Source organism: Tiliqua scincoides, chromosome 5, assembly GCF_035046505.1.
Source record: "Tiliqua scincoides isolate rTilSci1 chromosome 5, rTilSci1.hap2, whole genome shotgun sequence".
NCBI lineage: Eukaryota > Metazoa > Chordata > Lepidosauria > Squamata > Scincidae > Tiliqua > Tiliqua scincoides.
The window spans coordinates 113,832,585-113,846,573 of NC_089825.1; the positions used below are offsets into that span (position 1 = coordinate 113,832,585).

The 13,989-nt window shown below is 49.2% G+C and overlaps 1 protein-coding gene across 1 annotated transcript; it reads left to right on the forward strand.

Moving 5' to 3' along the window:
- Positions 1-1,718: 1,718 nt before the first annotated feature.
- LOC136653240 (vomeronasal type-2 receptor 26-like) lies at positions 1,719-11,755 on the forward strand. Its single transcript, XM_066630148.1, has 5 exons — positions 1,719-1,741; positions 2,771-3,062; positions 7,998-8,003; positions 9,411-9,537; positions 10,857-11,755. Exons 1-5 carry the CDS (start codon positions 1,719-1,721, stop codon positions 11,753-11,755), a joined length of 1,347 nt encoding a protein of 448 aa, XP_066486245.1.
- The last annotated feature ends 2,234 nt before the right edge of the window (positions 11,756-13,989 follow it).

Below are 13,989 nucleotides of genomic sequence, written 5' to 3' on the forward strand. Positions count from 1 at the left end.
GGAACAGCGTCTAGTGTGGCTGAAAAGGCCGATTCGGGAGTGACAATCCCTTCCACACTGGGAGCAAGTGCAGTCTGTCCCTGGCCTGTCTCCCTGGCTATGGGCCTTCCTTCTTTGCCTCTTAGCCTCAGACTGTTGGCCAAGTGTCTCTTCAAACTGGGAAAGGCCATGTTGCACAGCCTGCCTCCAAGCGGGCCGCTCAGAGGCCAGGGTTTCCCACTTGTTGAGGTCCACTCCTAAGGCCTTCAGATCCCTCTTGCAGATGTCCTTGTATCGCAGCTGTGGTCTACCTGTAGGGCACTTTCCTTGCACGAGTTCTCCATAGAGGAGATCCTTTGGGATCCGGCCATCATCCATTCTCACAACATGACCGAGCCAACGCAGGCGTCTCTGTTTCAGTAGTGCATACATGCTAGGGATTCCAGCACGTTCCAGGACTGTGTTGTTTGAAACTTTGTCCTGCCAGGTGATGCCGAGAATACGTCGGAGGCAGCGCATGTGGAAAGCATTCAGTTTCCTCTCCTGTTGTGAGTGAAGAGTCCATGACTCGCTGCAGTACAGAAGTGTACTCAGGACGCAAGCTCTGTAGACCTGGATCTTGGTATGTTCCGTCAGCTTCTTGTTGGACCAGACTCTCTTTGTGAGTCTGGAAAACGTGGTAGCTGCTTTACCGATGCGTTTGTTTAGCTCGGTATCGAGAGAAAGAGTGTCGGAGATCGTTGAGCCAAGGTACACAAAGTCATGGACAACCTCCAGTTCATGTGCAGAGATTGTGATGCAGGGAGGTAAGTCCACATCCTGAACCATGACCTGTGTTTTCTTCAGGCTGATTGTCAGTCCAAAATCTTGGCAGGCCTTGCTAAAACGATCCATGAGCTGCTGGAGATCTTTGGCAGAGTGGGTAGTGATAGCTGCATCGTCGGCAAAGAGGAAGTCACGCAGACATTTCAGCTGGACTTTGGACTTTGCTCTCAGTCTGGAGAGGTTGAAGAGCTTTCCATCTGATCTGGTCCGGAGATAGATGCCTTCTGTTGTAGTTCCAAAGGCCTGCTTCAGCAGGACAGCGAAGAAGATCCCAAACAAGGTTGGTGCAAGAACACAGCCCTGTTTCACGCCGCTTCGGATGTCAAAGGGGTGTGATGTGGAGCCATCAAAGACAACAGTGCCTTTCATGTCCTTGTGGAAGGATTTGATGATGCTGAGGAGCCTGGGTGGACATCCAATCTTGGGAAGAATCTTATCTGAGGCTTATCAGTAGCCTCATTGATCTACTGATCAATTGATTCAGATCAATCAACTGATTGAGGCTTATGAGTAGCCTCTTATCTGAGGCTTATCAGTAGCCTCATTTATCAGGCTACAAACTTCTCATTTTCAGGCTAATTTATCAGGCTACAAACTTCTCATTTTCTATAACATTTCTTTGGGTGGGAGAATTACTCTGAGGTGTGGGAACTTAAAATAATTCTGCAAGTTTTCCTCTCCTGTTAAAGCAGGGCTCTCAGGACTCCAGCCCACGTGCAGAATCTGGCAAACTCGCTGACCCCTCCCCCACATTCTGAATTGCTTACCATTCTGCAAGGGAGGCATCCATTGCCTTTGTGATCACCCTCCCTACTCCCCTGTTCACTCCACCCCACTGCTTCCAAGTTCTGCTCCAGGATTTCCTGGAAGATGCAGCAGGGCAGAACAAACGTGGGGGGCAATCAGCAGTGACAATGGAAGCCTCCCTGGTGGGATGGTAAGCTCCAGTTATGCCGGGGAGGCTGTTTGTGGCATGCAGCATTCTCTAGTTTTGAGACCACTGTTTTAGAAGCTCTTATTCAAGTTCCAGAAGTCCTTCTGATAAAGTGAGCTACAAATTTTTTTTTTTGCATATCTCTGCTGAAAGCTGACCTATGGGCAGAGGCAACCTGTACCCAGAAGGCCATGTCTTACGTTCTTCAACCCATCCTTCAAAGGAGAAAACAGAGGTTACCAGGAGATCAGAACAAATTTTTTTTTTTTCCTAGCTGTCACAGTAAAAACAAAGACACTGGGGATTTGACCATCTCCCTAACTTTTTTTTTCTCTTCAAAATTACTAGTTTTCTACCTGCTACTCAGTGGCTCTCTAAGGAACACTAGCAAGATCAACAACAAAACTATCTGAAAGATGCTATAAGAATCCCTGGTCTAGAAATAAACCTCTGTTCAGATGGATGTTGGGGCCTCAAGATGCTGCATCTAGTGATTTTGATGCTTTCAGTGTCCCCTTCTACTGCCTACAAGACCCATTCAATTTATTGTACTATAAATGATGATTCCCTTCCTATCTCTCACAGATTTCATCAACCAGGAGATGTTGTCATTGGAGAGATCGTTTCTCAAGTGTTCACCTTTCATGAAAGTCTTTCATTCATGGAGCAACCCAAACTGACCTTTATTGGCAAACCTGTGTAAGATTTCTGCTTTCCTTTGTAACACATACACATCACAATAAATGGGAACAGATGATTATGGGACCTAGAGTGTAAGAAGCAAGATAAGATTTTCAGTAGTTCCAAACAGCTTTGAGCAATTGCTATTTGTAAGAGAAATATCTACTTAAGGAACCTTTTTGGGTTTCTTCTTTCTATCTGCTGTTACTAAATCTGCTGTAATAAAATCAACGTGTGCCTTTTTTAGTGTTTTGAGCCACACCAAAATAGAAAGCATACCGTTCTATGTTGATGAAGGCTCCAAATACATCTTTCACTGTTTCCTGGATGACTTGGAATTTTCTATTATAGTTCTGTGCCAAAGCACTATCAGCATGTCTTGGCCTTGGTGTTTGCTGTAAAAGAGATTAATGAGAAACCTGACATCTTACCAAACATCACTTTGGGATTCCACGTACTCAACTGCTATTATGTTGCACGGACAACTTATAAAGCCACCCTTGGCCTGCTTTCTACAGAACACAAATTTGTCCCAAACTTCAACTGTGACTCACGGACACATTTAATTGCTGTCATTGGAGCACTTAAATCTGATAACACCGCCCATGTTGCCACCATATCGTCCATCTACAAGGTTCCACAGGTAGGTAAATGTGAATACAGTTGAGGTACAGAAACATTATCTTGCAATCCACCTGACAAAGAGCTATATATTTTCTTCTAGCTCACTTATGGATCCTTTTTCCCAGCTCACGGTGACAAAACACTTTTCTCATCTTTGTACCAAATGGTCCCAAATGAAGCCCATCAATTCAAAGGGGTTATTCAGTTACTTCAACACTTCCAGTGGACTTGGATTGGGCTGTTGGCTGTAAATGATGGCAATGGAGACAGGTTTTTGCAGACAATGGTAACAATGCTTTCTAAAAATGGGATCTGTGATGCCTTCATACTGAGAACACCCAAATGGACTTATATGGATGAGTTGATAGAAATGATTTTAGAATTGCTGGATAAATATGATATTCTTATGGACCCAAAAGTCAGTGTGTTTTTTGTCTATGGAGAAAATCCATCACTGCCGGTTTTGAGAGTTTTTCTATTCTATGCATCTTTCTATGCCTTGCCACCTTTGGGCAAAGTGTGGATTGTTACATCACAATGGGATTTTTGGGCAATGTCCCTGCAAAGATTGTGGGATATACAAAGCTTCCACGGGACCATATGCTTCACAGTCCACTCAAATCAGCCACCTGGATTCCAAAACTTTGTTCAGACCATAAAGCCCACCTGGGCAGAAGGAGATGGCTTTATCCAGAATTTCTGGGAACAAGCTTTTGACTGTTCATTGGAAGCTTCCAGTCTGAATGTTGAGAGCAAGACATCCTGCACTGGGGAGGAGAAGCTGGAGAGCCTTCTGAGCACACTGTTTGAAATGGACATGACTGGTCACAGCTACAATGTCTACAATTCAGTCTATGCTGTAGCTCATGCTTTGCATGCTCTGTATCTAACCAGATCCAGATCTAAAGGACTGATGGGAGAAAGGCTGGATTTGGAGAACATGCATCCATGGCAGGTAACTGCACCTTAAAGAAACACTCCTTGGACATCATGCAGAGATGGACAGAGCTCTCCTTCTAATGCTGCATAGAACAATTCTACCAAATCATGATCACTCTTCTATCGAATGCCATTTATACGTTATTCCACTTCCATTCAGGGCCTAGAAGAGGGGGGTAAAGGGGGTAGTTAATACGCGGGTCCAGGGTCAAAAAGGGGGCCCAGGAGCCAAAGGAGGGGGCCCAGAAATTTCCTGGGATCTGACATTTTCCTATCTACACAGACTTGTTGCCCGCACGGGATGCTGGTGTTACTACCAGGAGCCTGTGGCTGCAGCTACTGGCAAGCCATATATGCTGGGCTGGGGAATGCATCGAATGACACTCCTTAACATAATATCAAATCTGGGAGGAAACTGGACTGCTACAATAGCTCTTTGGCTTGTGGATCCTCTTACCATGAAGACGTTTATAGGAGCTCAGGGACACAACTGTGGGGCTACAGTTGCTGCAGAAACAAGTTTTAGTATGCACAGGACACTTTCCATTCTAGTGTGAGCCTAAATATGCTAATTTTCTGCATGATTTTCTATATTTAAAAGATTTTAGAGAGACTTTGGTTTTCTGTTTTCTGTATCTAGCTGCTGATGCCACATGGGTGGGTAGACCTGGGCTCCAAAGACTTTTCCAGCTGTCTCTACCCTCCGTTCCACTCTGTTTTGCCCCTCCCTGACCCCCATTCTGCTTGCTTGTCACCACCCTCCCCCGCTCTGTTTCACCCCTCCCCCTTTGCAAAGGGACCCTAAAGAAACTTTGTACCCCCTGATAAAATTCTTCTCAGAGGCTCTGCTCCATTGTACAGTACAATGCCTAATTGTTAAAGAATGTAGTTGGGTGCTTGCTTTTTCTATTCTGTCTGAACCAGAATAGGGAAAGGTCACAAGCTATATTTTGAATCAAGCATAACTAGGATTCTAAAGAGACTCACTGCAAGTATTTTCACGTCTTGTTTTTTCTTGCTTGTCTTTCAACCCAGCTCCATCACTTTCTAAGTTCAACAGCAGTGCTGGGGACACAGTGCATTTTGATGAAAATGGAGAATTAGTTGCAGGTTTTGTTGTTACAAACTTGAGAACATTCCTAAATGGTTCTTTTGTTAGAGTTAAAATTGGACAACTGGACATTTCAGCTGCTCGAGACACAGTGTTAACCATTAATGATGACCAAATTGTGTGGCACAAAAGCTTTAACCAGGTGAGACTCCCGATTGCCCAATTACAAGCAGGGAGATCTGGGTTTGTATGGCCTGGCCGGAACATGTGAGCCCCTTTCCCTGCGAGGGGATTGGTGGAGGGCTGTTGCTGGGGAGAGCAGAGGTATTTTAAGGACACATCAACAGCCCCCCTTCCTTCTTTGACACCACCCATCACGCACCGGGGGCTCAAGTGCAGAGGGAGCCTCCTCGTGATTGGGTGAGATGGGCCGTGCAGTGCCCAGAGAAGTAAGGGAGCATTCCCCAGGAGGGGGAAGCTTTAGGGAAAGGATCTCTGCTGGGGGAGACATCGAGGGGGCACACTTGGCTGCCCGCACTGCCATTTGAGAGGGCGCCCGGCCACGTGGGAAGGTCAGGGGGGTGGGCGAATGAACCCCCTCTCCCCTCAGCCCCCCGTCAGCTTCTGGCCTTGGCCGAGCATCCCATCCCCCCTTCCTCAAGGGGGGGCCGCGATGCAGGTGGGAAGATGCCGGGCTGGCGCTGACCCCCCTCTCCCACGTGGGCGTGCATGGCATTCCCCCCTGCGTTGCATGGTGGCAGCTTTGGGGGCATGTGGGTCACCTGGATGCGAGCTTCCCACCCCCTCTTCCTCAAGGGGGGGCCGCGATGTAGGTGGGTGGCTGCCAGGCTGGCACTGCCCCCCTGTCCCCCATCCCTCGGAGGACGCCACGGCAGTCACCTCCAGGGCAAGCACTGCCCCCCCTTCCCCACCCCTGGGGCAGGTGGCCACCAGGTGCAGAAAGCGCCATGGCGGTCGCTGGCGGGGCGTGTGCTTCGCCCCCCACCAGTGGAGGCAGCGGGGTGGGCTGTTGACAGCAGCAGAGCACTGCCCGCGATGCAGCTTGCACAGCCCGGGTGCATGTGTCACCCCCCCAGTTGGCCACCAGGCAAGGATTGCGCTGCGGCAGTTGCTGCCTGGGCGCGTGCTTGGCCCCCCCATGCCGTGAGAAGCAGTGGGGCGGGTGGTGGTGGGGTGAGGCCATGCCACAGCTTGCGTGGCCTGGGCATGGGTGTTGCCTCCCCCTCAGGCGGCCGCCAGGTGGGATTGTGCCATGGTGGTTGGTGCCCGGGCATGCGCTTTGCCCCTCCACTGGGAGTAAACCTGCTATGGTCTGTCGTGGGCCTTGCTTCTGAGTAGGCAGGCAGAGCCTTGGACTCTGGCCACAATCCTAGATGCACTTTCCTGAGAGTAAGCCCCATAGTTTATAATGGGCCTTGCTTCTGAGTAGGCAGGCAGAGCCTTGGACTCTGGCCACAATCCTTGACACACTTTCCTGAGAGTAAGCCCCATAGGCTATAATGGGCCTTGCTTCTGAGTAGGCAGGCTGAGCCTGGACTCTGGCTAGTTAATATTGGACTCTGTTAATACTTCATCAGTTTCAGAGGATATTTAGAGGCACATGGGGAGCCCCTGGCCATCTTGGATTGCTTACAACATGCTCTCCATCTATGTGGGAGCCACTTTGAAACCTGCCTGGCCAGGCTTCAGCACCCAAGGAATTGAGCAGAGTGGATGGGGACGCACTGGTGCATTTAATACTATTGAGCAGAGTGGATGGGGACACGCTGGCGCATTTAATACTATGTTTTCCATGGGCATCAGCAGGGCATTTAGCAACTCATTTGGTGGGCATGCTGCCCCTGCTCCTTGAGAGACGAGATATGTCTCGTAGCACCCCACTTAATGGGTGTGCTGCCCCCTATGCCTTTAAGGGAAGGGTGGCGTGGCATTCCATTACCAACCTGCTTAACAGGCATGCTACCCCTTCTCATTGGGGGAGGATGGCAATCTGTTACCAGCCTGCCTAACAGGTGCGCTTACCTGACTCCTGTGGGGGCAGTGGGGTTCTGTCAACAATGCGCTTACCAGGAGTACTGCCCCTACTCCTTTCAGAGAAGGGGGGTGTTCTGGTGCAGACTCACTTAGTGGGCATAATGCCCTAGGCCTTTGGAAGAGGGAAGGTTTCTGTTAACAACCCGCGTAGCTGCTTCTCCTTAGACAGGGGTGATGTTTCGTTACCAGCCCACTTAATGGGTACACTGTCCAGGCTCCTGGGGGAGGGGCAATGTTTGGTAACAAACCCACTTACGGATTTGTGGCCCCTTCTTCTTCAAGAGGGGGGCATTCTATTAGCAACCATTTAATGGGTGCTCTGCCCCTCCTCCTAGGAAAGGGGTGATGTTCAGTTACCAGCCTGCTTGACAGGATTGTGGCCCTTCTCCTTGAGAGGGAGGATTTTTGCTGTTAACAGCACGCTTAATGGGTGCTCGGCACCCACTGCTTTAGGGGTGATGTTATTACCAACCCACTTAATGAGTGTGCTACCCCTGCCCAGTGGGAGAGGGGTGACGTTCTGTCAACACCCCTCCAGCAGGTATGCTGCCCCTGTTCCTTGAGAGAGGGGTGAGGTTACCAATCCACTTAATGGATGAGCAGCCCCTCCTCCAGCGGGGGAGGGGTGAGGTTATGTCAGCAATGTTGCTACCAACCTGCTTAACAGGCAGTGTTACCAACCGCTTTAATGGGTGTGCTGTCCCTGCTCCAGTGGAAGAGGTGGGATGTGCTGTCAACAACCTGCTAACAGGTACACAGCCCCTGTTCTGATGTAGAGAGGGGCGACGCCACCAACTCACTTAACAGGTGAGCGGTCGCTGCTCTGGTGAGGGAGGGGCAATGGTCTGATGACAACCTGCTTAGAAAGGGCAGGGGTTGTGGCAATAACTTCTCTTTCCCTTTCTGCAGGATGCGGTGAGAAGCCGGTTCATGGCCACTGTTCTGTGGCCATTCCATAGTAGTTTGGGTCTGCAAGTGGGCGGCCGCGAAGCAATTTGGAATGCAGCTTGGGCTCGGCCCCGCCATGCAAGTTGGCTGGCTGGCCAAGCGGGGGATGCAGTGGGGCCAGCTGCTGCCCGCAATGGCAGAGTAATTGAAAGATAACTTGTCGCCTGACGTATTGGTGATCCACCTGCATGAAAATGATCTGTGTGGGATGTCCGGGCTGCCGCTCAGGCCCAGAGCATGCAGGGAGCTTGCCACCCTTCAGGGTTGGCTGCCCGGCACCACGGTGGTCTGGTTGGACTTCCTACAGCAGCAGGTGTGGCGTGGTGCCAGCTGCTGTGCTAAGGTGGAGAGGATGAGGAGGAAGGTTGCCAAAGAGATTGGCCAGTTTGTGGCATGGACTGGTGGACAGGTCATTGTGCATCCAGCCATTACCTTCTCGATACCTGCTCTCTACAGAGGAGATCTGGGCACTTGACTGAGCAGGGGGCGGACACCTTTCTGAGAGACCTGCAGGATGGCCTTAAAGCGCTTCTCCCACTGTTTGGGAGCAGGGGGTAAAGCGCTAGGCTGACCCCTCCCTGTGGCAGGTGGTGCAGTAGAGGTGTGCTTGGGACTTTGGAGTGCACCTTCAGACAGCATAGGCAGGGCAGAACCCAATAGCAGTCCTCAGGGGCTCAGCGGCACAAGGACATTGATTGGAGCCCTGGCCGGGACCGCAGGGGTCCTCCTCAGAGGCTCAGCGGCTCAAGGCGGCACAGCCTGCGGTCCGGCTGTCCTCCCCTTATGGGACAGACCTGGATGAGCTGCGTTGCCCAAGAACGGGGCGCAGCTTGGAGTCGGGTGCACATCCAGCCTGGGGGACAGATTTGGTTCTGGGACCGCCCAGTGGTCCCGCCTCCGCACCACAAAGGGGTTTTCACTGCCCCTGCAACTGCAGGTCTCAGCCTCCTTTCTGTATTAAAATACTCATAAAGTAGCTCTTTCTCCCATGTGTGTTGTCTCGAGTGTTCATTGGACGGTGCCCAGACAAATGCATGGAGCAAATTTTACTTTGGACATTTCTGAGTTGGGCTTAAGTCCAGGTAGACTCTCTGAAGTAGCTATGTTGTCTACCCAGAGCTAAACATGTCATGGTCATGATGGTAGGACAGCACATTTATGTATTTAGTTAGTTTTCACATTTTTATACTGCCCTTTCTCCAAGGACCTCTTGGCTTGCCTGTTCCACCGCAGGATAGGATGGCGCTCTAAAATATACAGTTAAACATAAAAAAATTCACAGTTAAAAAATACACTGTTTTGCTGACCAGCCAGGCTCAAAATACATTGTTTATTGTCCACTTGGAGTGACTCTCCCTTCATGTTTATGGATAGGTGCAACCTGTTTCGATGTGCAATGACAACTGCTCTCCTGGCTACAGCAGGAAAAAGAAGGAGGGAGAGAAGTTTTGCTGCTATGATTGTGCTCCATGTCCAGAAGGGATGATCTCTGACCAGAAGGGTAGAAACCAAGAATGTACAATATTCTTATGCAGGTCCTTGTATTGCTCTGCTTTTTTGTTATGCAAAAACAATGTGGTGAGTATGTAACAGCCCAATCATGAGCTGCCTGGAGCATGGGGCTACCACAATACCAAAATGGCTACAGTGGCATCCTGAGTACAACTGGATAGCCCACGGCGGCTCCTTGGGGAAGGGAACTTTTGTCCTCTTCTCCCGGGTAAGGGAAGTAGCCCCACAATGGAGCTACTTGATTCTGCGATGGCTCTGGGTGGGCCTTTTCAGCCTAGAAAAGAGACACCTGAGGGGGGACATGATTGGGACATACAAAATTATGCATGGGATGGACAGAGTGGATAGGGAGATGCTCTTTACACTCTCACATAACACCAGAACCAGGGGACTTCCACTAAAACTGAGTGTTGGGAGAGTTAGGACAGACAAAAGAAAATATTTCTTTACTTAGCGCGTGGTTGGTCTGTGGAACTCCTTGCCACAGGATGTGGTGATGGCATCTGGCCTGGACGCCTTTAAAAGGGGATTGGACAAGTTTCTGGAGGAAAAATCCATTACGGGGTACAAGCCATGATGTGTATGTGCAACCTCCTGATTTTAGAAATGGGCTATGTCAGATGCAAGGGAGGGCACCAGGATGAGGTTTCTTGTTATCTGGTGTGCTCCCTGGGGCATTTGGTGGGCCGCTGTGAGATACAGGAAGCTGGACTAGATGGGCCTATGGCCTGATCCAGTGGGGCTGTTCTTATCCAGTGATCTTATGTTGGTGGCGCTGAGCTACACTGGTTCCACCCTCCCCACATCCCCCTCCCTCCCCCGCCATGCCTTCCCCCACCCTCTCCCCACCTTTCCCCTGGGCAACTGTCTGGTGGCAGAATGCAGCCCCAGTGCCAGAGCTGGCCCAGCATGGGCTTGCGGTGGGCTAACTCCAGTGCTGGGCCCACAGTAAGTTCTTGCAAATGTGCCTTACAGCATGTTTGTGACAGTGTGCGCCAGCTGTAAGCTAGTGTGCATTCGTCTGAATTGGGCCCTAAGTTAATGGCACAACATATGCTATTCATGGAGGAGATCCCACATTGGCACCTCCAGGTTTGGGAAAAACTCTGCCTGAAGCCCTGCAGAAATGTTTATAAGGAAACAAGCTCCAATGGGAATATTTTAATTAATATTTTATTTTATATTTATAACATTTATTAACAGTTGTACCAAAAACAAACACAACAAGTTATACAAGTGAAATGACCCCTTCCCTATAGACCATTGCTCAATGTGTGAAATATTTGAATGGTTTTTTCCTAATTTCAGACATGGATACTTGTGTCAAATGTCCAGAAGATCAATATTCCAACAAACACCGAAATCAATGTCTTCCCAAGAGTTTAAGCTACTTTCAGTACAATGAAAGCTTAGGAATCATCCTAGCTCTGTTGGCTATTTCATTATCTCTCATCACAGCCATAGTGCTAGGAATCTTTATCAAGCATCAGGACACTCCCATTGTCAAAGCCAACAACCGCAGCCTCACTTATGTCCTCCTCATCTCCCTCCTCCTTTGCTTCCTCTGCTCTTTGCTCCTCACTGGAAGACCTGAAAGGGTGACCTGCCTTCTCCAACAAACAGCATTTGGCATCATCTTCTCTGTGGCCCTTTCCTCTGTGCTGGCAAAGACTGTCACTGTGGTTCTGGCATTTATGGCTACCAAACCAGGATCCAGTGTGAGGAAATGGCTAGGGAAAAGACTGGCAACATCTATTGTTGTATCCTGCTCTTCCATTCAAGTAGGGATTTGTGCAGTGTGGCTAAATACTTCTCCCCCATTCCCAGATATGAACATGCACTCACTGATTAGGGAAATCATATTGGAATGTAATGAGGGCTCAGCCACTATGTTTTACTGTGTCTTGGGCTATATGGGTTTCCTGGCTGTTGTGAGCTTCATTGTGGCCTTCCTAGCTCGGAAGTTGCCAGACACCTTCAATGAAGCCAAATTGATCACCTTCAGCATGTTGGTCTTTTGCAGTGTTTGGTTATCCTTTGTTCCAACCTACCTGAGCACCAAAGGAAAATATATGGTGGCTGTGGAGATCTTCTCCATTTTAACCTCCAGTGCTGGCTTACTGGGTTGCATCTTTTTCCCAAAATGCTTTGTTATTATTCTGAGACCCGATCTAAATATCAGGGAGCATTTAGTGAGAAAGAAATGAATGAATATACATTTGTTTTTCTAAAATCTTCTTTCTGATGTATTTCCTTGGATAACTACTGGTAGTTAGAGTATGGACACAATTACATATTCAGAAATTCCTGCAGCTTCTTCTTTAAAATAATTGAACTGATCTGCAAAAAGGCTGACAATTGTTATGGAAGCGAGCCCTTATTCATGGTATAATCTTTTGCTATCAAGTATTCCCACAATTTTATTTTAGAGTTTGGACTTTGTTCAAAGAATTAGTGAAATACACCCTTTTGACTAGCAAACCAGGGTCAGTTTGACTAGCAAACTGATTTCATTACCGAAATCAGTCTTCAATCGGCACAGAATTTATGTATCTAACTGTTGTCATCTGTTTGAAGGACACTGTTAAATCAAGGGCCCTTGCTTGGGGAAAAAATGATAAAAGTAAACAAGAACACATATTTATCATTGGAATGACCCAGAGCATGCAAGGCATGCAAATGTAATACATTTTGGGACTTGAGGAGTATCTCTCATTTTGGGAAAGCAGAAACACTGAAATTGCTTCTACGGAAAGAAAGATGAATGTCATTCTTTTCATAGAAACAGGCCAGGCACCATGGCACTGTGAAGAAAAGATATGTGCTTCTATAACAAAGGTGCATCATGTTCATGTCATGTGACTTGAATGAACATTGACAGAGAGTCATGACCATTGGCCCTTAAACCCCATCTATCCTCTGTTGCTTATGGACAGTCCAGGTGATAACACATTTAGCATTTCCTTCCCTTCCTCCATTGGTATGAGCGTGAGGAATTTACTGCTTAAAGGGGAGGACTAGAGAATGGCTCCAGGTCCCATGCGCTTCCCTTAGCACTACTGCCACTCTAGTGTCCACTGAGCATCTTTGTTTTGCAAATTGCAGCTACAATGGACTGTCTCTCAAGGAATCCATCCCACCCCAGTCCCCCAAATCAATCTCAACTCCCTTGACTTTCTGCTGCCCTTGGAAGTAAGGCTACCGTCTGTTCCACCTCAGTTTCCTAAACCCTTTTCTATCTTTCCCTGATCTTTAAACCAGGAGACTGTTGTGTCTTGTACAACAGTCCCACAGTTTCTGTAACACAAAAACCCTTCTCAGTACATATATGTAACCTTGGCCTTTGGCAACCATTGGCTCTCATATTCCACCAATCTTCTGGGTCCTGTGTCCAGTTCAGTTGACAACACATTTAGCATTTCTTTCCCTTCCTGCTTTGGTATGAGTGTGTGGAGTCTATAGCTCCTTCGCCTATCTGTTTACTGTTTAAGGAGGAGGCCTAGAAAGTGGCTCTAGCCTCCCTTTTAAGGTGGTGTCACCCCAAAATGAGGCCTGTGGTGAGGCCCCCTGCCAGAGGTGGGGATGACCAGAAGGCGCAAAGGGGTGAGCCAGGCCCCGTGCCAGGAGTCACCTTGCAAGGCAGAGAATCCTCCAACCACTGGAGGAACCCTGGGACCGGTAGCTGGGATGAGGAGTCAGCAAGGCTGGCTGCTGGGGGCCTGTGGCGCCAAGTCCCAAATGCAGTGCTCACGCCCACAGGGCAGGGCACTGGCCAAGTCAGCTTTCCGGCGGCTGCTCTACCCCACAGCTAGCGCTGTGGCAGATTGGGAAGGATGGAGGCCTGAGATCCTGTGAGATCTTGAGTTTCTGGCTGGAAGCGGAGGGGTAACCCTGGCTGGCCAGGAGGCTCATATAGAGCCCAGCAGCCAGCAAAGGAAATAGCACCTCCTGGAGCTCCAATTGGGAGGAAGTGGTGAGGGAAAGCCACGGCGACACTGGATCCTTCCTACATCCCATAATGCACTTGGAGGGGGCTCCTGGGGAGTAGATGGCCCCAAGGGAAAGACCTGATCCAGACCACAAAGGGACAAGCCCTCCCTTCAGGGCAGGTGCCTAAAGGAACAGGGCCCCCTGCGACCAGTGAGGGCTGGACAACCACCCCTCTCAGGGCCCTTCAAGTGGCTCGCCATCTGGCCAGCAAGCAGCACCAACTTTGCCAGCACCCTGGAAGGGCCCTCCAGTGCTGCCATCTAAAGGAGCCATAGGCTAGGCTCCACAACCATCCCTGCTGGCCAGTGGGCCAAGACTCAGCTGTGGCACAGCTCCTTATGAAGGACTTTCTATGGACTTACTTTGGGTTGATCTTGATGTACCCAGGGTTCTTGTGGTGTAACAAGGACCTCAATAAATGTAAAGAATCTTCTCCGATTAAACCACCTGT

Coding starts and splice junctions, on each gene's coding strand:
- LOC136653240 (XM_066630148.1), top strand. CDS start 1,719: ATGGAAGCCTCCCTGGTGGGATG. Junction 1,742..2,770: donor GAAGCCTCCCTGGTGGGATG/GTAAGCTCCAGT, acceptor TTTCTATTATAG/TTCTGTGCCAAAGCACTATC. Junction 9,538..10,856: donor GATGATCTCTGACCAGAAGG/GTAGAAACCAAG, acceptor TCCTAATTTCAG/ACATGGATACTTGTGTCAAA.